The sequence below is a fragment of the Doryrhamphus excisus genome, linkage group LG2 (genome assembly GCF_037039965.1).
Source record: "Doryrhamphus excisus strain RoL-2023G ecotype Guam linkage group LG2, RoL_Dexc_Guam_v1.1, whole genome shotgun sequence".
Lineage (NCBI taxonomy): Eukaryota > Metazoa > Chordata > Actinopteri > Syngnathiformes > Syngnathidae > Doryrhamphus > Doryrhamphus excisus.
The window spans coordinates 27,770,346-27,796,562 of NC_136358.1; the positions used below are offsets into that span (position 1 = coordinate 27,770,346).

General features: G+C 45.9%; 1 protein-coding gene and 1 long non-coding RNA gene across 13 annotated transcripts in view; one reads left to right on the forward strand and one right to left on the reverse strand.

Annotated features, from left to right (window-relative positions):
* LOC144898118 (uncharacterized) overlaps nt 1-26,153 on the forward strand; it is a 58,868-nt gene extending 32,715 nt beyond the window's left edge. The window contains exons 4-11 of one of the 10 annotated variants that reach the window (XR_013627012.1): nt 3,163-3,206; nt 3,298-8,301; nt 9,632-9,803; nt 9,914-10,131; nt 11,033-11,177; nt 19,865-19,956; nt 25,649-25,740; nt 25,826-26,153. This is a non-coding gene — a long non-coding RNA (uncharacterized LOC144898118). Of the gene's footprint in view, nt 1-3,162; nt 3,207-3,297; nt 8,302-9,568; nt 9,804-9,913; nt 10,132-11,032; nt 12,866-13,925; nt 14,197-19,864; nt 19,957-25,648; nt 25,741-25,825 lie in introns of those variants that run through there. The other 9 variants (XR_013627014.1, XR_013627017.1, XR_013627020.1 and 6 more) reach the window with 9 other exon arrangements.
* bahcc1b (BAH domain and coiled-coil containing 1b) overlaps nt 2,400-26,217 on the reverse strand; it is a 62,816-nt gene continuing 38,998 nt past the window's right edge. For all 3 annotated transcript variants that reach the window (XM_058062558.2, XM_058062557.2, XM_058062556.2), the window contains exons 7-28: nt 25,629-25,813; nt 24,652-24,792; nt 23,543-23,715; nt 22,357-22,732; nt 19,837-20,673; nt 16,959-17,110; nt 15,542-15,678; nt 15,248-15,352; nt 13,015-13,087; nt 12,673-12,841; nt 10,979-11,143; nt 9,868-10,032; nt 9,560-9,786; nt 8,057-8,246; nt 7,807-7,924; nt 6,994-7,069; nt 6,799-6,907; nt 6,601-6,714; nt 6,354-6,491; nt 3,658-5,000; nt 3,285-3,521; nt 2,400-2,695 (exon numbers count right to left, since the gene is read on the reverse strand). In XM_058062558.2, coding sequence (XP_057918541.2) covers nt 2,486-2,695; nt 3,285-3,521; nt 3,658-5,000; nt 6,354-6,491; nt 6,601-6,714; nt 6,799-6,907; nt 6,994-7,069; nt 7,807-7,924; nt 8,057-8,246; nt 9,560-9,786; nt 9,868-10,032; nt 10,979-11,143; nt 12,673-12,841; nt 13,015-13,087; nt 15,248-15,352; nt 15,542-15,678; nt 16,959-17,110; nt 19,837-20,673; nt 22,357-22,732; nt 23,543-23,715; nt 24,652-24,792; nt 25,629-25,813 — 5,440 coding nt within the window. In that variant the 3' untranslated portion in view covers nt 2,400-2,485. The remainder of the gene's footprint in view (nt 2,696-3,284; nt 3,522-3,657; nt 5,001-6,353; nt 6,492-6,600; nt 6,715-6,798; nt 6,908-6,993; nt 7,070-7,806; nt 7,925-8,056; nt 8,247-9,559; nt 9,787-9,867; nt 10,033-10,978; nt 11,144-12,672; nt 12,842-13,014; nt 13,088-15,247; nt 15,353-15,541; nt 15,679-16,958; nt 17,111-19,836; nt 20,674-22,356; nt 22,733-23,542; nt 23,716-24,651; nt 24,793-25,628; nt 25,814-26,217) is intronic.

A 26,217-nucleotide genomic window follows, 5' to 3' on the forward strand; every position in this document is an offset into this window, starting at 1 on the left:
GCTTATTGTGTCATAAAAATAAAAGGGTGTGAATATGTTCACAGGAAGCCTCATATAAAAAAGGAATAAATTGGCTCACCTTGTTCCAGTAATTCCACACCTGTAATCTCAATGTTCCTGCTTACTCAATAACGTTAAATAACGTCAAGTTGAATTTGGAATTGCAAAATTGCATTCCTAAATTGACCCAAGTACAACATAGTGTAACGTTATGTTGCTCTGAGATGTATGTGTTCCGATATAGACATTGAACACAACCTATTCCACATGTAAATGGGTGTGTAAACATCCTCCATGTTTATAGTTAATTGGTGTTTTTTTTGTTCAAAGAGGAAGCTTTTGGGATCAGATCTGGATGTAAACAGCCAGAGGGGCGAGCCCCGGAGCAAAAGCCACTTTTATTTGTCATTTAAGTGAAGGTTTGAAATCCACACAGGTTGAAAGCTGATATCTGCGCTTTGTTGCTTTAATGGTTCTGTTCCGTTTTGATTATCGCCAAGACCTGGCCCACCTGTACAACCTGCCCGCGGTCTCTCTCATGAAACCCGGCGAGATACAGTTTCATACTAACCCCCCCCCCCCCCACACACACACACACATCTATCACAGCTACAGTTTCAAATGGCCCACAGCCCCCCCCCCGCCCCCTCCGTACCCATCTTCCTTCCATTCTTCCACTCTTTTATCCCATGGTCCATTTTCCTTCAGCTGACAAATGATCGGCATTGATGAGCACAAGGCGCTATTCACAGAGCTCACACCCAACAGGAAAAGTGAAAAAACAGCAAAATAAAACACTCCAGATGCTTCTCGTTTCTTAAGAAATATTTGTTTTAATTAAACACAAAAAGGCAATAAAATTAAGATAAATATTTGTCATTTTGTACATGAGGAAATATTGATGAAATACTTCCATATTAAGAAATAATATATTTTAGTAGGCCATCTCAACCATACAAAGCAGGTTCCAGTGGGGAGGAAAATATGTCCAAATGGGATGATCAGAAGTGAATCCAGTGTTTCTTATTTTAAACCTTTTTTTTTTTTACAAAACAGTTTCACATTTCAAAAAGTATTTGTCGTCAACATAGTTGTCAAAAGTCAGTCAAAGCCCTAGAAAGAAAAAGGCATGTGTGTCTGTACATCCTATACAACAGTCATCACAGGCTTGCATGAACCAGAGGAAAACAATGTGACACACACACATAAACACACACACACAGAAACACACAAACATTTTTGGCAAAGCAGGAATAAAAGTGACAAGAAGCATTTTGTGATTTGATCCTTTTTTTTTTTTTGTCTCTCAACATCGTCCCATTGATTGGCGCTGATTGTCCTTCACAGTCACATGATGCCATTCTGGTTGCCATAGAGACCTCAAGTGCATCAGCTGGGCAGTGTGCAATGTTGCTACGACGTCTCTGAGAGAGCTGTCATAGCAACACTGGATGAACATGAAGAGGACGCGTAAAGAGAGTAACTCCACTTAAAAAAAAAAAAAAACTCAATGATTGCAGGGGTCCCGGATTCAGATTTGATTGATTTTGATTCATAAAACGATCTTCTAATGCGATGAAGTGTAAACTCACAGGTGCTTTGGTATAGTTCTTTTAGATGCCAGACAAATATTTACATTTCATAGAAATACAGGCTGAAATAGATGAGCGAAGAGCAGAAACTTGGTTTCTTATGCAGTCAGGAAATGCATGTTCCAATAACAATTTGATGGACGCATGTTTAAAAGCTTTTCTAGCCTCCAAAAAGTAGGCTTTTTCACATCAGGCGTATTTTATGACCTCATCTGTGATCATTTCAGTGCATTCAAAGAGAAGGAACAGCCTTTAACATACATCCGAGTAAAATGCTCTGCAATCAAATAATAAAAAAGACACGGACAAATATCTATGTATAGTATTTACATTATTGTACACATAATGCTACTTAAAGCACATACAGTCTCCCATGCACGCACACACACGCATTCCCAAAAAAGCAACTATACCTGTACAAGTGTCTTTGCACCTGACGGATGCGAGAGAGGTATCGATGTGTATGGCTTGACAGACGATGCGTTAAAAGACATACCGATGATGTCATCCTTGCTTCCAACCAGTGATACACACACAGTGACACGCATGAGTGCATTTGTTTGTGTTTTTTGGTCCTGTCGGGGCTCTCCTCATCATCAAACTAGCAGTATAAGACCTTCCCAATTTTCCAAAACCAGTGTGGTTTACAGTGATTCTTCTTGCTATCCAGTCTTCCCGCTCTTTTGAAAGCAACGGAACTCCAAAGTGCACGCATCTGAAGACTCTTGTTGCTTCAGGTGACAGGAAGAACCGAGCAGACTCCTTTGATGAGTGCCAGAACTGCCACAGGGTAACCCCCCCCCTCCCCCGCCCCCGCCCCAATCCCGTCTGGTCCTGACTGGCAATCATGGCAGCCATCAGCTTGATGGGTTTGGACGTTGCAGCCGTGGGCGCTAGGACACAATAGCCATGCCGTCAGCGCCGATCAGCTGGCCCGTGGTGGGCTCGTACGTTCCCGCCAGATAGAAAAGGTCATTCCCCGCGGCGCCGGACTTGTGGTCTCGGATCATGTGATCGTACTCGGCCCTGCTGACCACCTGGCAGCAGTGAGAGATGGTCTGGACGTCGTTCTCGTCCTCGTGACTCGACTGGTACAACGCGTTCTTGGAGAGGCGAGAATCAAAATGTGGCGTTAATTATTGTATAGCGGTTTTCTCTCGCTTTATTGCAGCCGGATTATCGCAGTAATGACACAAAACACTGAGACATTACCTTACCTTACATTACCTTACCATACATTAACTTAACACTGCATAAAAGCCAAGGTAAGAGTGAAAAAAGGTTCTTCTCCCATCCCATGTGGAAGTGGTACGTTTTTTACTTCTTTAGTTTATAACAAATAAATTGGAGGCTAACTAGTTAGCTTGCTAGCGGCTAATGACACTATATTAAAAATAAAAAACAGCTACTAATTTCAAACGGAGACAGTTTTCGAGGGATAAAATACCTCCTGGCAGGTTTGTCTTCTATTTGGTGAATTATTTAAATGATTACCAATCTGTCAATTATATATTAAGTTGTAACAAGCTGTGGTGAACTATGATCTTTATGTTCTTTTAATGTTCTTTAGTCTGCAACATGGAAATAATCAGCACAAGGCAACTGATGTTCCAGGTAAATGTCATAATTATGAAATTATAATATTTATAATTATGATGATGAATTTATGTGAGACACCGTAAGTGACTTTACCTTGCCGTCGCAGTGTCGTTTCCCCAGGCGAGTCTCCTCAGGGTGGTAGAACCACTTGACCCTGACCACCATGCTGGAGCTCCAGGATTCCCACAGGCTCTCCACCCTGCCCACGTAAGGTAGCTGGGGCCTGCCCGGCGACAGAAAGACGGCGCAGTCGCCGACCCGCACCGTCTCCTTGCCGCGCACGATGGCCTTGTAGAAGAGCTTGCGAGCTTTTCCCTTCAGACCTCTCCTCTGTAAGACGATAAAAGGACTATTGCGGTGAAGATATTAAAGGCCCAAAAACCATATAGTCCCAAAGCATCTAATATTAATACATCTGGCTCTGGACTGCATGTAAACATCGGTTTTTGTTACTGGATGTTCTTACCTGAGTTGGGTTACCAGACCATTTCCACAGCTGGCGCCCAGGCAGCAGTGGAGCCATGTTGGTTTGCGGCTCAGGTGACGACATCCTGTGCCTTTGAGGGTCTTTGGAGGCAGGTTTAAGATGCTGGGTGCTATTAGGAACTCCTTCCTTCCTCTTCAGTTGTGTCTTGGCCGCCATGCTTCCTTCGGACAAATACTCTGTCCTGTCCTCAGATTTCTCCATCCTCCCTTTTGAGTGGGTGATGCCGGTCTTGGCCCCGTAAGGGTGAGCTGCGGTTGCGGTTGTGGAGTTAGTGTTTGTGGACTCGGGGGTCAATAGGTCGGAGGTCAAGTTCTGTCTGTTCTTGTGCTTGTCCTGCTGCAGCAGAGCACGGCGCAGGAGAACCGACGAGGACTCTTCGTCGGACGAGTAGGAGGAGTCGTTGTCCGAGGAGTAAAGGGACGAGGATGACACGGAGCCCGAAGAGGAAGAGGACGATGACGAGGAGGAGAAGCAAACTGACAGGCGGGAGAGAAAGCCGCCGTGTCGATGAGATGCGACGGACGTGTTTCGTCTTCGCGCCCCTTCATCTTGACCACCATCCTCGTCATCCTCATCCAGCTCAGAGTAAGAACTCGGGCAGTCGCTGGCGTAATCCAGACTGTAATCTCCAGTTTGGCCTCCATGACCGCCGGACGGTGGGTCTTTCTGCAAAAGGGGGCCGCGTCTGTCCTTGCCTCCTTTCCTTGCATCCTTCACCAACAAGGATGGGTGAATGTATCGTAGCGGAGCGCCTCCTGATGAAAAACTTCGACCTCCTCTTCCTCCATTCCCGAGTCGAAGCAGCGCCTTGCCATTCTTCGTTTTAGGTGACATCACACCTTCATGATCCAGCTTCACCAGGAACTGCTTCCTGTCTCGTTCGCTGACTTGCTTCTTGCTCCCCGTTGCCAGGGTGACACCCGGGGCACAGGAAGAGGAATCCCGAGGTGCCAAGGTCGATGATGCGGTGCTCACCAAGCACCTCGGCATGGCGCTCCCTCCGCCTCCGAAGGCAGAGTAGCTGTTGGCGATGCTGCTGAAAGAGTCAACTGCAAAAGGGGAGCCAAAGATGCCGTTGATGGGGGTTGTTGGCGCGTGCGAGTGGGAGGCGGGGCGATGAAATAACCCCATGTCTCGTTCTCGGGATCTCTTCTGGGTTTTCCGAGAAGTCCCATTGAAGAGGAAGAAGTCAACCGGGGGTCTCTTCCTGGGTGCAGACCAGCTCACCAAGGAAGTGTTGCCTTTAATTCGAGAGTCCGACTCTGATGTTGCTGCTGTGCTGGCAGTCTTAGGCACTGAGTGGATTTTCTTGGGCCTGCCAACTGAGAAAAGGAGATGACGGCAGAGAGGAGTTAGAATCAATATGAAGTGACAGTTGTTGGGAACAGACTGAGATTAATAGTGGAAGTAAGAGCTCTGCAGAAATTTAATACCATTATCTCCAGCAAGCCAGGTAGGTTTCGACATATCCAATACCTGTCGCTACCTGGAGCGTTATTGTGATGAGTGACACGTGTTTTTTTTAGCTTCACAAAAACACTGACGACGCTTCATAAAATCACCATTAATATGGTTACACGGAGCATAAATGGAATTTTTGTGCATATATCTCCCTTCACGCTGACTCGTAGGTGTCACGTAATTGGTTGACAGGCGGGAATTGTGGAGAATGTATTTACTCGTTAGACAAGTACACATGTACTGCATACGTCTTAGACAACGCAGTATGTTTGAGCCAAAGATAGATGAAATATAGAAAGGTTCTCAGGACAATCTAGTGGGAAATCAAACAAGCATGACAACGCTCATAACTAAGCTATAAACATATTTAATACGCTTACAAAATGGGATAGTAAAAAAAATGGAGCATGACATGTCAAATTTAATTAGCATTATTTTTGGCGTGGAATTCTACTAAAATCATGTAAAAACAGGATCCATTCATTTTAGAGATAGATTAAGGGTTGCATTCAAGGCAGCTAGGTGGCTGTACTGTGATTCTACCGTCCTGGACCAGCCCAATCCCAAGATTCTTTGCACACCACCGCTCAGACAGGGAATATGGGAGATAAAATGCAGGTTTCACTTCATAGCTGGGTTATGAGTGGAATCGAACTATGGAATGGATTGAGTAAGGGCCTCAAACAATGCACAACGATGAGCCAATTCAAGCAAACAATTCAAGCAGTTGATGTTTGCTAAATACAAGGATGAAGAGTCTTGAACCAAAAAAAAAAAAAATTAAATAAATTCAAAAAAATACATTTATAAACGTGAAAATAAATAAACGTGACAAAAATAAAATAAAAATAACTATAACTATAACTGTAAACTATATTAGGAAAGCAGGAAGTGAACAAATGTAACAGTTACTGATTGTAAAAGTACCAGATGGAGGGGTAGGATTTAATAAGCTTTGCTTCTTCCTACTCCTTTTGGACATGTGGAACTGGGAACTGATTATGGGATGCATTCAATTGTAATCTGATGCATGTTCAAATGAAAGTAAACCATTACCATTACAAAAACGGCCAGTACTGTTAGTACAGTCAACGGCATCGTGCCATGTTTATCACTATTAATGAAATTAAACCATTACCATTACTAATGCTAACATATAGCCAGCTAGCCTCTCGACTACAGGATGTTTATGATGCATCTACTTTATCTCTCACCTGGTCTTTTCTCTTGAGGTTTCCCCGCCTGTTCCTCATTGGCTGATTTCTCTGTGGGCGTGTCTTTCTTCTCCTGCGTTGAGCCGCGTCTACATCGGCGGCCCGGTGAGATCAGAAGCGCCGGTGATGGTTCCGCACCTAACAAGAGATAATTGTTTCATTTCAGTAATGATAATGTATTTTTAAAATGTATGTTTTCATTCACGTGCTATTGTTTTACCAATTGTTGTATTTAAGTTCTACTTACAGCAGATTTCATATCCTGGCGGCAAAAGTCTGATGTTTGCCAGTGTGATTCTTCCTCTGTCGCCATCATCAAACTCCACCATCACGCTTCCCTCCTTCTCCTCGCCTGGACCTCCTTCAGGAGCACCCCGAAGCAGAATGACATGAGTATTGTGCATTATTAAGTGTGTGTGTGTGTGTGTGTGTTTGCTGCATTCACCTCTGTGGACATAACCGGGATAAAGACACCGTGAACGCTCGCTCCAGTAAGCACAAACCCGCGTCCCCGCAGTCAGGATGGCCTCAGTCTGGGGCCGCACGTCTAGAACCTGAACCAAAAATAAATACAGTTCATGTGACACCATATATTAAAAGCTATAAAGGATTTTTATGGAACCGCAAGGCTGAAACTCACAGCTTCCTGCAGGATTTGCTCCAGTGAATAGATCCTGGGGCGGTTCCCACGCTCTCCTTCAATGACAACACTAAATCTAGGAAGCAAAACAAGAAGCATAGGTTACATATGACATATGACTAATATGTACAAATAGTGCTTTGTATGTTTGCAGTGGGGTGGCACGGTGGTCGAGTGGTTAGCACACAGACCTCACAGCTAGGAGACCAGGGTTCAATTCCACCCTCGGCAATGTTCTCCCCGTGTATGTGTGGGTTTTCTCCTGGTACTAGGTTAATTAGCCACTCCAAATTGTCCATAGGTATGAATGTGAGTGTGAATGGTTGTTTGTCTATATGTGCCCTGTGATTGGCTGGCCACCGGTCCAGGGTGTACCCCGCCTCTCGCCCGAAGACAGCTGGGATAGGCTCCAGCACCCCCCGCGACCCTCGTGAGAAAAAAGCGGTCGAAAATGAATGAATGAATGAATGTTCGCAGCGGGGCGGCGTGGTGTCTGAGTGGTTGGCGTGCAGACCTCACAGCTAGGAGACCAGGGTTCAATTCCACCCTTGGCCATGTTCTCCCCCGTGTATGCGTGGGTTTCCTCCCACATTCCAAAAACATGCTAGGTTAATTAGCCACTCCAAATTGTCCATAGGTATGAATGTGAGTGTGAATGGTTGTTTGTCTATATGTGACCTGTGATTGGCTGGCCACCGGTCCAGGGTGTACCCCGCCTCTCGCCCCAAGACAGCTGGGATAGGCTCCAGCCCCCCCCACACCCCTTGTGAGGATAATCGGTAGAAAATGAAAGAATGAATGTTTGCAGCGTACATGTCAGGCAGGTCCAATGTTTGGACGCAGGCGGCATACAGCAGTTCATCCTCTTTAGAGATCAGAATCTTCAGGCCGTCCACGAGCATCTCCTTGCTGAGCACGCAGTTGGGCAAGGCTGACGAGCAGAAAGATGCACGGCATGAGGAAGAGCGTGTGAAATATATACCTCATTTATACCTAACACGGATAATTACCGTGCAAAGTCATTGTCAAAACATGATTATCGCCGTGTCACTGCGGGGCTTACCGGGTATTTTGCAAGGCATGTTGGGAGGAAGGTGGACCGTAGACTTGTTGCTCTCGTCTCCCTCCTCCTCTTCTTCTTCTTCCTCCTCCTCATCCTCCTCTCCCTCAGAGAAGCTGCTCTCTTCATCCAAGCGAAAGCCGTCGTCTGCTGTGAAGCTCTGCAGGAGGCGACTCACTGCCAGACCTTTGGCCTGAGGCAGGAAACAGGATGTGATGTCAGCATACGGCCAACTAACATTTCTTTAGGTACAAAATAACACAACTACTGATTGTGGATTTAGATTTTGTATTTTTCATTCTGCTATGTCAGTCGAGATCAAGTGTGATAGTAGACTTGGTGGGAGTGTCAATCAACATCATGAGCATTATTATTATTATTATTATTATTATTATTATCTGTGTAAAGGCATCAGCAATATGAGGCACCTTCTTACATGGACACCACTGAAAGTCTAATTTATTGTTCTCACCTTGACAAACACACACCTCACCATACTACTCATCCCCCAGACAGGTTTAGGCTAGTCTCTATCCAAAGACAGCTGATGAGTGATGAATAAAAGCCAGCTTGTCCAACAGGTTTCTGCTTGCATTGCGGCTTTCCGCAGCGTACATCACTAGCACTAATGTACACGAGCTGCTGTGTGTGTGTTTAATATTCCACATCAGGAGACAATTTATTTTAGTGACAGAGATTTTGTCACGAGAAGGAATGGGCCATCACCCCCCCCACACACACACACACACACAAGTGGAGACAATGTGTATGCATACAAGGGTGTGTTCGTATAATGGCCAAAGATTATCTTTACGCTCCTCTATTTGTTATTTTTTTGGACATGCTGTTACGATGACTCAAGGATTATAAAACCAGAACAGTTATTAGTAGATTTAACTTTTTTTTTTTTTTTTGCCAGGGTGTAGCTCTTCAGGAGTGATCAGTCACACTGCTTTTCTTATTCTCTCTGCCCTTACAGTGAAAAGTCATCTGTCTCCCTTCCCCAGCTGCTGCACTGGCTAAAACTCTGTCCTGTCCTGTAAATGGGATATAACTACAAGTTAGAATGATACTATGTCACATAGTAATTCCACACATATGCCTTTTTGTGCTACTGTACTGTATATCCCTAATATATCTTCTTCCGTATACTGTGAAAGGATGCGTTGTTTGCAGTGGTGCAAAATGTGCACAGCACTTCTACACCACTACAAATCACAATAACATGTATAAACATTAATAAAAACATTAATAAAGCACCATTTTAAAGCCCATCAGCAAAGAAAGACGTATACACAAAAGTTGATTATATGAATTATAAGAAGTAAAACCTATGCCTTCACAAGTGCAATAATATTTGAAGTATATTTGAATATTTATAATAATAATAAAATAAATATAATAATTTATAATATTATTTGAAGTATATTTGGATATTTATAATAATAATAAAAATAAATCTAATAATTTATAATAATATTTGAAGAGTTAATATACGAGTCTCACCTTTCCCAGATGTCTGTGCACTGTTGAGTCCCTCCTTGTTGCTTCCTTGCAATTCCTGTTCTCCGCCGTCAGAGTTCCGCTGTTCTCCCGGCCATCCCCAAAGCTGGAGCCCACTGAGGAGGAGGCCGCCCAGCCGGGAAGGGACGCCCTTCGAGCCCCATGGTGACCTGGATGTTCGCTGTTGGCCGTGCACTGCTTCCTGTGCGGGTTTGGAACACTCTCCGGGCCTGAATGTGAAAGCGAGGTCAGAGTTCACATTCATATGAACGATGATGATGATGATGATGATGAACGTCTTAGGATCTCACCTGGAGGTCCTAATTTTTTGGTCCTTTTTTTATGGTTTGTGTGCAGCCCAGACGAAAAGGAGCCAGCGTTGTTTGATGGAGCTTCTTTGGAGGGTGATCTAATCCTGATGTCACCGGCGCCCTCGTCGCTGTTGCAGCTGCAGTCCTCCTCAAACTCCGTGGCACCTGAACATCAATAAGCTCAGTCGCATAAGCTTTCCGATGATCTGAATGCAAACACCATCAACTACGGCGAGGGACTCGCTTGACAGAATGTATTGACAGGTGACTTTCAATATTCCTTTAGCGTCTGTATTATTATTAAGTATTCTCAGCGGCCATGATAATATTTGCATTAAAAATGCGTGGCTTAAAATGGAGATTCTCAGGACGGTGGCGGTGATGGGAAGCCAATTTAGACAAATACGTTCATTTACACACACACACACAGACACACACACGTGATAGTTATTGGCAGCTGTGTGTTACCGACTGCACGGCTCGTGTCGGATGTCGACACATCTCCAACACACTTGTCACTCCCATGGCTTGCTTGTCGACACGTTCCCTCAGTCTAGCACGGTCACACACTACACACACACTACTATCTCAGTGTCATTATAGCTCACAAGGTCAGTCGCTTTCTTCCATGAAAATAACACCCCAAAACGTAAAAGAGGAGCCCTCAGTTCGGTGCCCCCAAGGAGGGAATCTGCTCGGCGCACAGTGGACATGGGTGTGACATTCTGAACAAGGGCCAGCGCGAGCTCATGTTACCGTACGGTGCTGGGGTGAAAGTGGGTGGGGGGGTGTTTGCGGCGGTGGTGCGGTAGTGGGCGTGGCATCGCATGCCTGTGGCACGTCGTTAACGGTTTTAACGCCGTGACAGATGAGCTTGGAAGTGAGAAGAAGCCACTAATGATGGGAGACGTCTCACTCGCTGGATGCTCCATGTGCGCTCACACACACACACACACACACACAACATACAACACACACTTCCACCATTTCTGGCAGAAGCTTTCTGAGCTCTCATCCAAACTAGAAATGGAGATACTTCCACGTTACGTCCATTTTATCCATGATGACCCTTTGGAAGTAATTCCTTAGTGATGGAACCCTTAGAACTCACCGTGTCCCGGGGTCTCGCTGTCACTCTTCTCCGCCCTGACTTCCTGTTTCTCAGAGGCCCGACTGTGAGGAGCTCGGTTTGCATCGGAGCCCATCATCAGCACCTTTGGCTTGCGACCCCTCTTTCTCTTCATGGTCTGACTGGTTTCCCATTCCTGTTGCGAATCTGATGGACCAGCAGCAGAAGACAAGCATTCATGGTGAGCATTTCTTCACGTCATGAGCGTCAAAATTTAGCACGAGCGCTCTTAATCCTCTGTACAGGTTGTTACTGGAATGATGGCAACACAGAGGTGGTGGTTGTCATGACAACTTGCGATCCTCCACATTTTGGTCCTGAATTGGTTTCAGGTCTGGAGACGTACTTTTGCCACTCTGTCACCTTCACCTTCCTCAGCAAGACACTTGTCATCTTGGAGGTGTCTTTAGTGTCGTAATTATGTTCACAGATCATGTTGGAATTCATGGTTCGCTTTTTGAACCGCAACTCCCCTGTGTGAGCAGCACTCGTGCACTCAGACCATGACACTGCCACCAACATGCTTGGCTGTAGGGAAGACACACGTGTGTTGGCAGCTATTAAGTGTACTTCGGTACGAGGTACATTATAAAAAAAATGTATTATGGAAAGCAGGAAGTGACCAAATGTAACAGTTACTGATTGTAAAAGTACCAGATGGAGGGGTAGGATTTAATAAGCTTTGCTTCTTCCTACTCCTTTTGGACATGTGGAACTGGGAACTGATTATGGGATGCATTCAATAGTGATCTGATGCATGTTCAAATGAAAATAAACCATTACCATTACCAAAAAAGGCCAGTATTGTTAGTACAGTCAGCGGCATCGTGCCACGTTTATCGCTATTAATGAAATTATACCATTACCATTACGATAATAATAATAGGAATGGTTGTGTTGACTCACCTTTTTGTGGCTAGTAAATGTATACAACTAAACAGGCTCCCTTAAGTATTACAGTAGTACAGTAGTATTACAGTTGTGAGGGGTGTATTCACTTTAGTGACATTCTACAGACCAGTGCTTTATATTATTTTTTTATATTAATTCACTTGAAATATTGAAGATAATTAATCACTCTATTCTTTGTATAGTAATTTCAGGTCAAAAATTATATTATGCATGGTCACATAACCGAATTGAAGGGAAAGTAGTGACAAAGCAGCGTCTGTTACGGGATGCACCTGAATGCATCATTCTCAGAACTAGCTAGCTCAGCACCGATAGCAGTTTGCTGGTTTTGTTCCTGCTTTTTGAGTATGAAGTGTCCATTATTTGACTGGAATCTATCCATGGTTTCCACGACCACGACCACAACCCCCTTCTTAAAAGTATCCAAAATACACACAACCAATGATAAAGCCTCATTTTCGGGTCAATCGCCACTCATCATAGTGACAGGTTTTCACCGTAAGGAGATGAACTGCAATACCAATTGACATGAAATATTCAATATTCATAATTTTAACTTATTTGTTAATGTGATGCACACAGAGCCATGAACAGCATGACGCTCTCGTCTCCTTCCTGCTCCGGGCTCCTCAGCCGTGAGGCGTTCAGGCGTACTCGTAATTGTTGCGTGTTAGGCGCTAATTGCTTGTTAATTTTTATTCACCTACCCCCGTGACAATTGACGTACCCCACTTTGGGAAGCTCGGCTACAGACAAAGCCTCACCTTTCCCTTCGTGTCCAAAGTGACTCTTGGAGGCCTCGTCTGCTACCGTGGCCCCCCTACAGTGCAGCACGCCCGCAGATGTAGCCTTCTGCTTCAAATGGGTCACCCGCCTTGCCAGCCTGGAGTTCAGGGTGCTGGGGCGACCTCTGTGCTTCCAGCTGGCTTTTAACTGTGGAAGAGAAGAGATACAGATGCTTATTAGATGCTTATTATTGTCTTCATCAACTTTTCTTTATTGCATAGCAGCTGCCTTCCTCAATCGGATTCTTCTGCAAATGACTGAGATTTTCCATTTTTGATGACTATATAGAAATTCATCAGCAGGGAGTCTGTGGGACTGACCTGTGCAGCACCGAGGCTGCTGAAATCAGGCTTCTTCCTGCTTTTTTCCTCCTCCTGTAAATTAAGGCCGGTCCTGAAAAAACGTGTCAAAGATACACAACAATAAGAATATCATAGATTTGTAGAATTTCCATTGTCTGCTTTTGCTTCACCGACCCCGTCTCTAACTTGGATGAGAGCACACACACACAAAATATTCCACTGAATCACCACATGAAAGGGTGATGATGATGTCAGATGTGGAGGGCGGCGAGAGGATGGTTGGTATAGGGAAAGAGCGAGATGAAGCAGTCTCCAGGGAGGCTGTCCGTTGACCGGAGCTCTGGGGTTCGATCGATAAACACTAACATCTATTGAACACTACACCACCACGCCTCCGCTCCTCCACCACCTCTCTCACCACGTCCTTCCTTCTTTGTGTGCTCTCTTTCTCACACACACACACACACACACACACACTTACATCTGGTGTCTGAAGCATGGGAATCCTATATTCCCACAGAGGGAAGGTTTGGCCCCTCAGCATTAACTCAGCCAAGATACGAGAAATTGTAATACTGCAGCTAAGAGTTATTCTAGTAAATACCGTGACTAAGTCTTTGTGGTCTTTTTCCATTTGCATGGACTGCAACATGCAGGAACGTCAGTGTTCAGGCTTTGCTACACATCTTAAAATAAAGCTAATCATTCAGTTATACCATTTCGATTTTCTTATAGCATGATGCTGCTGTTAAAATGCGAATGTAACGTTAGCTATGCTTGTGTCGCTAACGTTGTGCCCGCCTGTCCCACTACTTATTGTTATGTATTATGTTATATATTATGTATTATGTTGGACAAGTGCAGAGTTACAGCCTATATGTATATATATATCATATTTTCCGGACTATAAGTCACACTTTTTTTCATAGGTTGGCTGTTCCTGCGACTTATACTCCAGAGCGACTTATAAATGAAAAAAGTGTTTATGTTCCATAAACACTGGACACCTTTTCTGTTCATGTTTATTGTTTGTGTAGCTGAATAAGCATTGTGTTAGCATATCTTACACCTATTCAGCATGTTCTCTAATATTGGTAGAACTTGCCTTCCAAGATGACGTAATGTCTGTTTTGGTCAAGTAGTTTATAGAATAAATTACCTGCAAAAAATGCGACTTATACTCCAGTGCAACTTATGTTTTTTTCTACCTAATTATGCATTTTTGGCCTTGTGCGAATTATATTCCGGAGCAACTTATAGTCCAGAAAATACGGTATATATATTTTAAAAAAACAATGTTTTTCCTCCGATGTCAGTGCATGGCATCCATTAAAATTTTTGTACACATTGCCATGTAAAAAAAAAAAAGCATGTGTGCAACACTCCACATTTTCTCTCTCTTGCTTCATCATTTTGCTCCCAAATCTCCCCGTGCGGGAAAAGTAAACAAATCGCTTGTTAATAACAAAAGAAATGCTGTTCGGGCACGTAGCAGGCAGCTTTAGCAATTAAACAAATTCTGCTTGAGTGTGTGTGTGTGTGTGTGTGTGTGTGTGTGTGTGTGTGTGTGTGTGTGAGTAAAGTCTTTCATTGGCATTCCCATTAGCGTTTGTAATAATGGTAACCGTGACAAACCTTGAGTTTGTCTAATCATTTTATCAAGGCGAGGGGTGCACATGCTAACAGGGGTGGGGCAACATGAGAAAACACATTCATCATTAAGTGGCGTTGAATACTCAGGGTGTGTTTGTCGCGTGTGTGTGTGTGTGTGCGCGCATGTGTGTGTGAGAGCAGAAGTGTGTGCACCTCGTAATGTTTGCTTGTGTGCTGCAGTGGGCGTGGCCTGCGTCGAGTCATTTATCATTCTAATAACTGGATTTTGCCCAGCTATATTAATGTATGCTAACGGTTCACAACTAAGCAGGACATAATCAATGCAAGTGATAGATATGATTAAAAGTGATTAATGAGGATTAATGAAAGCCTCATCGCCATTACCTCTTATAAAAAATCCGTCTATAGTTCTGCATCTGTGTGTGTGTGTGTGTGTGTGTGTGCAAGCAGCTCCTCCCAGCGCCAATCAAGCAAATCATGAGCTCTTGCAGCATTTAAATCAATTCATGTGAACAAGAAGAACTTCTTGAAAAATCAACCAAGCCTTTCACCAAAAACACAAACACGAATCAGGCCGAATAAGCCCGGGCTTGCCAATCAAGGCTGATTGTGCAGACGCCCTGTCGCGGGACCTCACCTGAGTCTTTTGGAGGAGTCTGGAGCTGCCGCGCCGGGGGTGGACTTTCGCTTGCGAGGGCGCCCCGGCCCCCTGCGGGCAGGGCTTCGAGACGTCTCCTCTCTCCTGCAGAGAAGCGGGGGAAAGATGAAAGATTCAACTTAAAAAGAGAGAAGGACAAATTGTGTGGAGGCTTGTGGCAGCTGCAGGTCAAACTGTGTTAGGTGGCTGCAGAGCGACAACAGCATCGTGGATGTTGAAGGTGTGTTCAAGGTGTGTGTGTGTGTGTGTGTGTGTCTGTGTGTGTGTGCTCACTGGTGGTCGTGTTTCCTCTGTAGCTTGGCCAGTTCTCTCTGTTTCTCTTTGTAGCGGCGCTGTAGCTCAGCCAGCTGGACACGCATGGCCAGCTCCTCCCCTCCCATCGTCTCCATGGAGCCCTTCGCTTGGCACACCTGACACACACACACACACACACACACACACACACACACAAGGGAGGGGAATTTAAATGCCGAACACAAACTGAGCTCAAAAGTCAAAGAATATGGGAAGTAGCCAGCTTGTGTTAGCGCACAGGCCAATGACCATCATGACTGTCCTGTAACCAGAAGCTCACAGGTTCAATTCCTGACCTAATGATTCATTCATTCATTCATTCATTCATTTTCTACCGCTTTTTCATCACAAGGGTTGCGGGGGGTGCTGGAGCCTATCCCAGCTGTCTTTGGCCGAGAGGCGGGGTACACCCTGGACTGGTGGCCAGCCAATCACAGGGCACATATAGACAAACAACCATTCACACTCACATTCATACCTACGGACAATTTGGAGTGGCCAATTAATTAGCATTTTTTTGGAATGTGGGAGGAAACTGGAGTACCCGGAGAAAACCCTAAACTCCACACAGAGATGGCCGAGAGGGGAATTGAACCCTGGTCTCCTAGCTGTGAGGTCTGCATGCTTGACCTAATAATTCATTCATTGTGCTGGAGCCTATCCCAGCTGTCTTTGGCCGAGAGGCGGGGTACACCCTGGACTGGTGGCCAGCCAATCACAGGGCACATATAGACAAACAACCATTCACACTCACATTCATACCTACGGACAATTTGGAGTGGCCAATTAATTAGCATTTTTTTGGAATGTGGGAGGAAACTGGAGTACCCGGAGAAAACCCTAAACTCCACACAGAGATGGCCGAGAGGGGAATTGAACCCTGGTCTCCTAGCTGTGAGGTCTGCATGCTTGACCTAATAATTCATTCATTGTGCTGGAGCCTATCCCAGCTGTCTTTGGGCAAGAGGCGGGGTACACCCTGGACTGGTGGCCAGCCAATCACAGGGCACATATAGACAAACAACCATTCACACTCACATTCATACCTATGGACAATTTGGAGTGGCTAATTAACCTAGCATGTTTTTGGAATGTGGGAGGAAACCGGAGTACCCGGAGAAAACCCACACATGCAAACGGGGAGAACATGCAAACTCCACACAGAGATGGCCGAGGGTGGAATTGAACCCTGGTCTCTAGCTGTGAGGCCTGCGTGCTTGACCTAATGATGATTCATTCAATTGGGAAGGCAAATGAAGGTTTTGGTTGTGTAGCTGGAACCAAAATAAACATTTGGACACATATTTTTTTTCATAAAGGTATCTCATGACAACCTGATTTGACATTTTACTCCTTTGCTTATTTGCATAAACACAAAATATTCCATTAGCCTCACCGGCTCGTGGCGAGGCGTCCAGCTGCACTTCCTGCGCAGGTTTAGCCTTTTTCTAATTGGGCATTGTTGAGCGGCGACTCCCCCCATCTCCAAGGCCCGGGCGGCCGCCAGCGTTGCCAGACTGTGCAGGTCAAAGGTCAGCATGCGCTCACCTGCAGCGAGACGGATGGCAGCGGATTGAGAATGGTACATGACTTTGGCGGGCTTGACGGTCTTACACGACACGAGCTGATTTATTTCTCCCGGCGATGAAGCCGCGCCTTGAAGAGCGCTGATGTTTATGATATTAGCCGTGTAGTTTATTTGATGTATGCGGCTCTTCCTGCCTAATCGTGCACACAAACAACACGTGCGCGCACGCCGGTGTCGGAGGGAGATGTAGAGAGCGAACTGTACATCTGTCAACGTCATTAGCTCTGTCATTGTCACGGCGCCAAGCGGATGAAACAGAATATTCATGAGACGGCACACACGGCGCTATATAGAAAATGAAATACACACCTAAGTGTGTACCTACAGCGCTTCCGCTGAGCTGCGCAGACATGCGGCGTGGAGAAGAGGCGTGAGGGAGAAGGAGGAGAACGGAGGAAGGGGAGGGGAAGCAATAAGAGGTAAAGTGTTTATTGAGCTATCCATTTATTCTCCCACATCTCCTCATTATGGACATGGACAGAAGCCAGGTCAGCCTTTGGAGGAGAGAAGAGCGGTGATGGTTGGACAAAGATGGAGCATCGCTTAAAAATACAACATGTTCTTCTTTGTTTTTATACTTTTTAGGAAATTGCAGCCTACAAACTGGTCATCATGCATGCTATGCTATTTGCTAATGCAGTATTTTTCAACCTTTTTTGAGCCACGGCATGTTTTTTTTACATTGGAAAAATCTTGCGGCACACCACTAACCAAAAATGTTCCAAAATGTCACCATGACCTCACATGTGCATCAATAAGTCTATCAGTGGAACAAGGCAGGTGTTGCCACATGGACCAATATTACATTATTATTACAGTAGCCACGTTTTTACATGACGAGTTTTTCTCTTTCCGAATGACCTTTCAGGAAACAATGGTATCCATGGAAAGGAATATTCCAATCTCTTGTCTTACATGCGCCGTGAAAATCAACCAGAATAGTCATTAGGGCATGCCCAGTAAAACGTAAACATCAACATCACGTGATACCGGCTTCCCCGAGTTTTTCTTTCGCTTGTTGGAATAACTCCGTATTGCCATTTTCGTCTGTGCAGTCTTGGAATTTAGTTTGAATCAAAAACAAACTTTGCTTAGCATTCCAGTGCCGATTGCTGGCCTCCATTTTTAAAACGGAAGAACGTCTGGATCTGCGTGTTACGTCATATCTGAGCATGCGTTGAAAGAACGCACCCGGGATCAATTTATAATTAAATATTTTATAATTAAACTCAGGACATGTTTTATATAGATATATATTTTCTTTTTTTTAATAAAACCGGACTTGTGAATGGCGTATAGAAGGGTTAAGATTCTGTTCCACAGATGGCGCTAATGCACACGAAAGCTGCTTACAAAACCGCCAATAAACAACAGAAGAAGAAAAACACGAAGAAGAACGTACCTTGACAAATTTCCGTTTGAGCGAGCACAAGATACCTGAATAGGATCGGGGAAAGGAATATTCCATCCCTGTTCAATTCTTTCCGTTTGAGCAAATAAACCAAATGCAATTGGAATATTTGTGTCCATATATTCATGGATATTGACATAATATTTGCAAATGATGATTAATCAATGTTAACTATTAAAAGTGATAATTCCTCACGGCACACCTGACGCTTTCTCAAGGTACACTAGTGTGCCGCTAATGCATACGGAGTACTTTACTAGGCTGAACGTTGCCAGAAAAACTCAAATTTCACATAATAAGAAAGATAAAAAGATATATTTCAGAAAGAAAAAACTGCAAAAGAAAAGTCTGGTTAATAATTTTAATATAAAAGAAAACTATGACGGAAGATATAAAGCTCGTCTGTCTGAGAAACGGTGCTAATTTCTACAGAGGAGAAGGTATCTCTTGATTCCTCCTTAATCTGTAATTGCAATCTCCGGCAAGCGTCTGAGATATTCTTCCGCACCGAAGAGCAGCGTGAATGCATCTGCCTGAGAATCGTTTTCATCTCCCAAACACGGTCACCATGACAAAAAAAAATGCCATCAGCGGTATTAATAGCATTCCACCAGGGGAACCCGCAGCAGCTTTAAAATAAACGTGTTGCGATTCGAGGAGGAGGTTTTGCATGCGGCGACAGGACCTATTGATTTCACGTGTATTATTTTTATTACACATGCAAAGCATGTGCGCACATGTAAACAATGCACACTCACACACATGCAAACGGGTGACTTGTGATTTTTACACATGTTGTATTAATTCTATCAACAAAAAGATTACAATGGTTTCATAAAAAAAAGGTGGTGAAAGTAGAAAGAATAAAAAGAAGAAGAGAGGCGGGAAACAGCCTGGTGGGGAGACACGGAGAGTCTGATGGAAGAGAGCAGGGATTCATCTGGGATTACTTAACAGCTTATACACACACACACACACACACACACACACACACACACACGCAGATGCTGGCATAAATAAAAACACTTTCTCTCAGAGGGACAAGGGGAAAATAGGAGCGCTTACAGGAGAAGTGTTTAAAAGGAAAGGGTCTAATTAGCAACGCAAGACACCAGAGCCTGGGGGACATGCTGGAGTGTGTGTGTGTGTGTGTGTTTATGTGTGTGTGTGTTTGTGTGTGTGAGGGCAGACTCCATTCTAAAACCCAGCTCGTTTGTCCATTTCTCTCCAATTATATTTTTAAAAAGGCGCATTAAACAAGAACGGAACGGTTACCTTCATCTTCCATCTCTTTGCTCTCCAGACTCCTTTGCTGAATCTCCAGCTCGGCCAGTTCTCCCAGGATCTCCATGCCGTGGTGTACCGCAGGGCTGGGTGCCCGGGCTGCGGGCGCAGGTGGGTGCGAGGCATCTCGGGTGGCGCACAGAGCGGCGGCGATGAGAAGCTCCAGGCTCCACATGTAGGCGCCTTGCTGCTGGGCAGCAAGGTGGAGGTCCGTGGTGCATGGAGATGGAGATGGAGATGGAGAGCATGTGGGATCAGCTTCATGCAGAGTCCTCTCAATGGCTTCTTCGTCTTCGTCATCTACAACCAATTCTTCATGTTTGTCGTTGTTGTCCTTCTCGTCTGCATGTTCTACTAATTTGGTGCATTCTGTTGGTCCACACTCCGTTTTTTCTCCTCCATCTTTTTCTTTTCCACATTGTTCCTCATCCTCGTGTTCTTTGGATAGCTCAGGCCGCTTTAGGGCTTTGCCTGTGCCCGTGGCAATGTTGGTTGGATTGAGGACAGAAGATGGGGAAGGGCACGGCAGAATTCCAGAAGTAGTCCTCTCAGGCTCTAAAACAAAGCATCCGTTCATCCGTTCCCCCCGACGTTCCTCCTCCTTTTCTTCTCGGGATTCCACCACTTCACAGTCTCTCTCCACTTCTTCCCTCCTGGTCTCGTCTTTAGTGAGAGGTGGGACGTGGGGGCGAGGCTGCAGAGATTTGGACTCGGGCTCCGCTCGCTCCGCTTTCTGTGAGGCTTGTTCAGCCAAGCGCGCTTGAGGCGGCAAGGGCCCGGCCTTGAACGCCATGGCGAGTTGAGGGAAGGCGTACACCGGTGGCAAGTCTGGGAAAAAAAAAAATAGCAGAAAGGGAAAATGAAACTTTACCACGATGGGCCGTGATGAATATTTACCAAGAATCTAACGTCTATACATCTGTTGTCTTTCAAACGTACGACCATTCAGTGGCGGCAGACAGGATGAAGAATGTGATTAAAGTTGGCATAATACACTGACGGCGGGGGGGCGGGGGGGGGCAGATGGAACGGTGTGTGAATGTGTACTGTATTCAATACACTATGTGCGTGCGTGCGGGATATTGATGACACCCTGCCATTTCCCTGTGATTGCGGCACCGGCCCTGTCACACAAGCGCTCCTATTATTGATGGCGTCCCCCCGCCCCCTTGACAATGCAGCCAGATGAATGCATATCCGTCCGCCTGCACTTCTCAAGGACTCCTGAAGGGTAAGGAGTGCGGGTCTCACACATTACTGAGGGGGCCGTATGCTTTCTATGACCTCAATGATTTAGCCCGCCGCTAGCCCTCTTTAGCTTGTATTGTTGCTCAATTCGGTTCGAGTTCCAATTAGGATCCGGTTTGATTATTCATTCATTTTCTACTGCTTTTTCCTCACGAGGGTCGCAGGGGTGCTGGAGCCTATCCCAGCTGTCTTTGGGCGAGAGGCGGGGTACACCCTGGACTGGTGGCCAGCCAATCACAGGGCACATATAGACAAACAACCATTCACACTCACATTCATACCTATGGACAATTTGGAGTGGCTAATTAACCTAGCATGTTTTTGGAATGTGGGAGGAAACCGGAGTACCCGGAAAAAACCCCACAGGGAGAACATGCAAACTCCACACAGAGATGGCCGAGGGTGGAATTGAACCCTGGTCTATTAGCTGTGAGGTCTGCGCGCTAACCACTCGACCCCCAGTTTGATTAGTGTCTCAGTATTTTTGTCATTATACAGTAGATGCGGGCTGCACGGTGGTCGAGTGGTTAGTGCGCAGACCTCACAGCTAGGAGACCAGGGTTCAATTCCACCCTCGGCCATCTCTGTGTGGATGCATGCATGGGTTTTCTCCGGGTACTCCGGTATCCTCCCACATTCCAAAAACATGCTAGGTTAATTAGCCACTCCAAATTGTCCATAGGTATGAATGTGAGTGTGAATGGTTGTTTGTCTATATGTGCCCTGTGATTGGCTGGCGATCAGTCCAGGCTGCAGAAGAGGGTGCTGCATCACAAGTCAATTCACTCAACATTTTCCAGCAGGAAGATAGGCCACAAGATAACTGTTTTGTATGTGAGTATCAAACATGGGCTTTTTCCTAGCGTGACTAGCAGGGTGGTGTACCTGCATTATCACCATTAGTGTACCTGCAGTATCACCATTAGTGTACCTGCAGTATCACCATTAGTGTACCTGCAGTATCGCCATTAGTGTACCTGCAGTATCACCATTAGTGTACCTGCATTATCACCATTAGTGTACCTGCAGTATCACCATTAGTGTACCTGCAGTATCGCCATTAGTGTACCTGCAGTATCACCATTAGTGTACCTGCATTATCACCATTAGTGTACCTGCAGTATCACCATTAGTGTACCTGCAGTATCACCATTAATGTACCTGCAGTATCGCCATTAGTGTACCTGCAGTATCGCCATTAGTGTACCTGCAGTATCACCATTAGTGTACCTGCAGTACCTCATCGTTAACATTCCCACTCACCGGGCTCTAAGGATTGTGGGTAGTCCTGCGGTGGCTGTCCTTCCCCTCTGTCGCTGCTTCTCTCCAGACCTTTGGGCAGAAGTGACGGCACGGGGCTGAGCGCCGGCGATCGTGGGGCCGCCGCCGCCGGACTCGGGGCGGGAGTCAGCAGATTTGGCGGGTGCGGTCGTCTGGACGGGGAATGGTAGCAGGGTGACTGACGACTGCTGGGGCACAGTCCCGGCGAAGGGGTGGATGTCTTTGGTGGGGGAGGGGTGTGCGAGAAGGGTTTGGCCACGTGAGAGGATGCGGTGGAAGAAGAGGAAGAGGATGAGGAGGGGGTTCTCGAGGCTGATGGGGGGCCTTCAACCGTCGTGGCGTGGTCATCGTGTTTCCGCTGTTGCGAACACAAATAATGGATATGAAATAATAATCAAGAAATACATTATCATAAACACATTCCACCAAATCCACCCGAATCTTCATTTTCTACCGCAGGGGTGCTGGAGACTATCCCAGCTGTCTTGGGGCGAGAGGCGGGGTACACCCTGGACTGGTGGCCAGCCAATCACAGGGCACATATAGACAAACAACCATTCACACTCACATTCATACCTATGGACAATTTGGAGTGGCTAATTAACCTAGCATGTTTTTGGAATGTGGGAGGAAACCGGAGTACCCGTGGAAAACCCACGCATGCACGGGGAGAACATGCAAACTCCACACAGAGATGACCGAGGGTGGAATTGAACTCGGGTCTCCTAGCTGCGAGGCCTGCGGGCTAACCACTTGGCAGCCGTGCAGCCCGTGTTGTTAATAATTCATTCATTCATTTTCTACTGCTTTTTCCTCACGAGGGTCGCGGGGGTGCTGGAACCTATCCCAGCACTCGACCACCGTGCAGCCCCAAGCTACATAACAAGTTGTTATATAACTTATTATAACAAGTATAATAAGTTATATAACAGGGTTATTATTCTGATTTACATTCATTGCAACATGAAAGTACTATATTTAGTAGTAACTATGCTGCCTTCTGATTGGTTAAAATGTCCTTACAAGTACTAATTATAGCCCTGATTATTGGCGGCATGCCCCTGATAGCTATTGGTGTGAACTATGTTAAAGGGAATATTTAGTTTACTTCAATATTGTAAAATCTACCCCCCCCCCGCCCAAAAAAAAAATAGTAATTTAGTTGTACCTGTCCCAGGGAATGGCGCTGCAAGTGCTCCATGGCCCGGTGCTGTTGCAGGGCGTAAAGTTCCTGTTGCCGTAAGAAAGAGGAGCGCGAGTAGACGGGGTGATGCTGCAGGTGAGGAGGGGCCCGCCGGCTTCCGTACACGGGGGGCCACAGACTGGATTGCTCTAAAATGTCTGGAAGGGCGGACAAAAGCGAGAGAGAGAGAGAGAGGCTTGAGATTGACTTGAAAGCAGAAGGTAGTTGTTGCTTTATGGCGGAACAAGCAGCATCTACAGAGAACCATAACAAAGACATGAAAAGAAGTGTGTCACAAAGGTTGTCTTTGTGCCACGTTGGCCGAGGCCATCTTCCCAAAAACACTACGCTCCACAACCTCCATTCTTTTTCTTTTTCCCGACTATCACGGATTCTGTGTTCCTGTGTGCTGCCCCACCCTGCGCTCATATAAAACACACACACACACACACACACACACATAGTATATGCCTCCTTGACTGCTTTGTCACTGGGAACCTTTGTTCTGTGAGATTAGCCTGAGTGGGCTAATGTTTCCCAGGGGAAGGGTTCAGTGGATGCACTTCCCTTCTCTGCAGGAACTCCCACGGAGCAAAGCAAGGGAGGCGGGAGATAATTAAATTTCACAGCCTGTTTGCAAAGAAGCATTCACACACACACACACACACACACACACACAAACTCCTTCTCCAGCACGGCGAGATGTAAAACACAAGCCTTAGCGCTGAGCGATGTCTAGTGTTGTTCCAGACATGACGACACAACTAACTTTAGACGCACACACACACACACACACACACCAGCCAGAGCCCTGTCACAAGAGAGATGAACGTCACTTAAAATGGTTTTCATAATGCCGGGCCCATGTGGCTGAGGGCAATGGAAATAGCTGCTCCTATTAACGAAGCTATAAAACACGCTCCCACTGACAGAAGGACTTAGTTGAGCATTATATTATGATTAGCCAATGATACTAAAACTCTGGGAGAGAAATGGCAGCAGTTCAGATCCAGCAAATGGAGAAAAGAGGAGTAGGGGGGGGGCTGCGAGTGCATGGTGTGCGCTCATGTGTGTGTGTGTGTACTGGGATGTACCAAGGTGATGATGAGACCCAGGCTCCGTGGGAAGAACCATCAGCGGGGAGTTGGGGTCTTGGCTCAGTGAACCAAGCACAGGCGGCAAAGGGCTGGGTAAACCTGCAGGGAAGCTGGCACCCATACCCACGTGGTTTAGACCTGGAGCGGAGAGGGCGAGAAGTCAGAGTGGAGCAACATTTTCACTAAAGATTAGGGGGGGTCTTTCATCGGCCAAAATAAATGATATTATGAAAACTTGAAATATTCATATATGATATAATATATTCATCAGACAGGATTTGTTGTCCTAATGTCCTACTACTCTCGTTTCATTCATTCATTCATTTTCTTATCCTCACGAGGGTCACAGGGGTGCTGGAGCCTATCCCAGCCGTCTTCGGGCGAGACGCGGGGTACAGCCAATCACAGGGCACATATAGACAAACAACCATTCACACTCACATTCATACCTATGGACAATTTGGAGTGGCCAATTAACCTAGCATGTTTTTGGAATGTGGGAGGAAACCGGAGAACCCGGAGAAAACCCACGCATGCACGGGGAGAACATGCAAACTCCACACGGAGATGGCTGAGGGTGGAATTGAACTCGGGTCTCCTAGCTGTGAGGCCTGCAGGCTAACCACTTGACAGCCGTGCGGCCCCTGTTGTTAATAATTCATTCATTTTCTACCGCTTTTTCCTCACAAAGGTCGCAGGGTTTGCTAGAGCCTATGCCAGCTGTCTTGGGGCGAGAGGCGGGGTACACCCTGGACTGATGGCCAGCCAATCACAGTCTGCGCGCAAACCACACGACCACCGTGCAGCCCTACTCTAGTTTCTATTATTCATATTTTATCTTTAGACTTTTTATGGTGTGCCCTGCCTCTTGCCCGAAGACAGCTGGGATAGGCTCCAGCAATTATGACACAAAGATATGATGCAAATGATGACATTAGCATCACTATATGAATATGAATATGAATTGGACTCACCGTACGAATGTCCCATCCAGAGAGAGGGACTTCCTGTCCTCTGCATCCAGTGGTGGTGAGCGTGTGCAGCAGCGTCGGCCCCCAACTGGCTCGCGCCTCCAGGCACCAAGAGGTGAGATGTCAGGTCACCATGGCAACCACTCGACGGGTGAATCCTGGCAAACTCCACGTGATCCTTGCTGTCCCTTTTCAAACAGAAGAACTTTTGTCATTATCCTAATGATCTCTCTTCCTGTTGTCACGATCGCCATTATGATCATTATCACCTCTTGTGATCTTCATTACCACGACAACCATTATAATCAACAAGAAAAGGACGTGTGACAGCGGCCGTCATCTTGGGCACTGGTCTATGAATTCTCCGTTTTTTTGTTTTTTTTTACGGTAATAGGGCTACATAATACGAGCCTGATACTTCAGATACATTTGTAATAGTGGCCATAACATTAATGCATGGCAGCTCATCTGAGAGAAAAAGAACCACGAGGAAGATCGTGTGTTTGGGGGGGTGAGGGGGGGGCGGGTGGCGGTACGGCAACACAACATCAAAGGCTGAGTGAAGTAAATGGAGTGAGTGAAGAGACAGAAA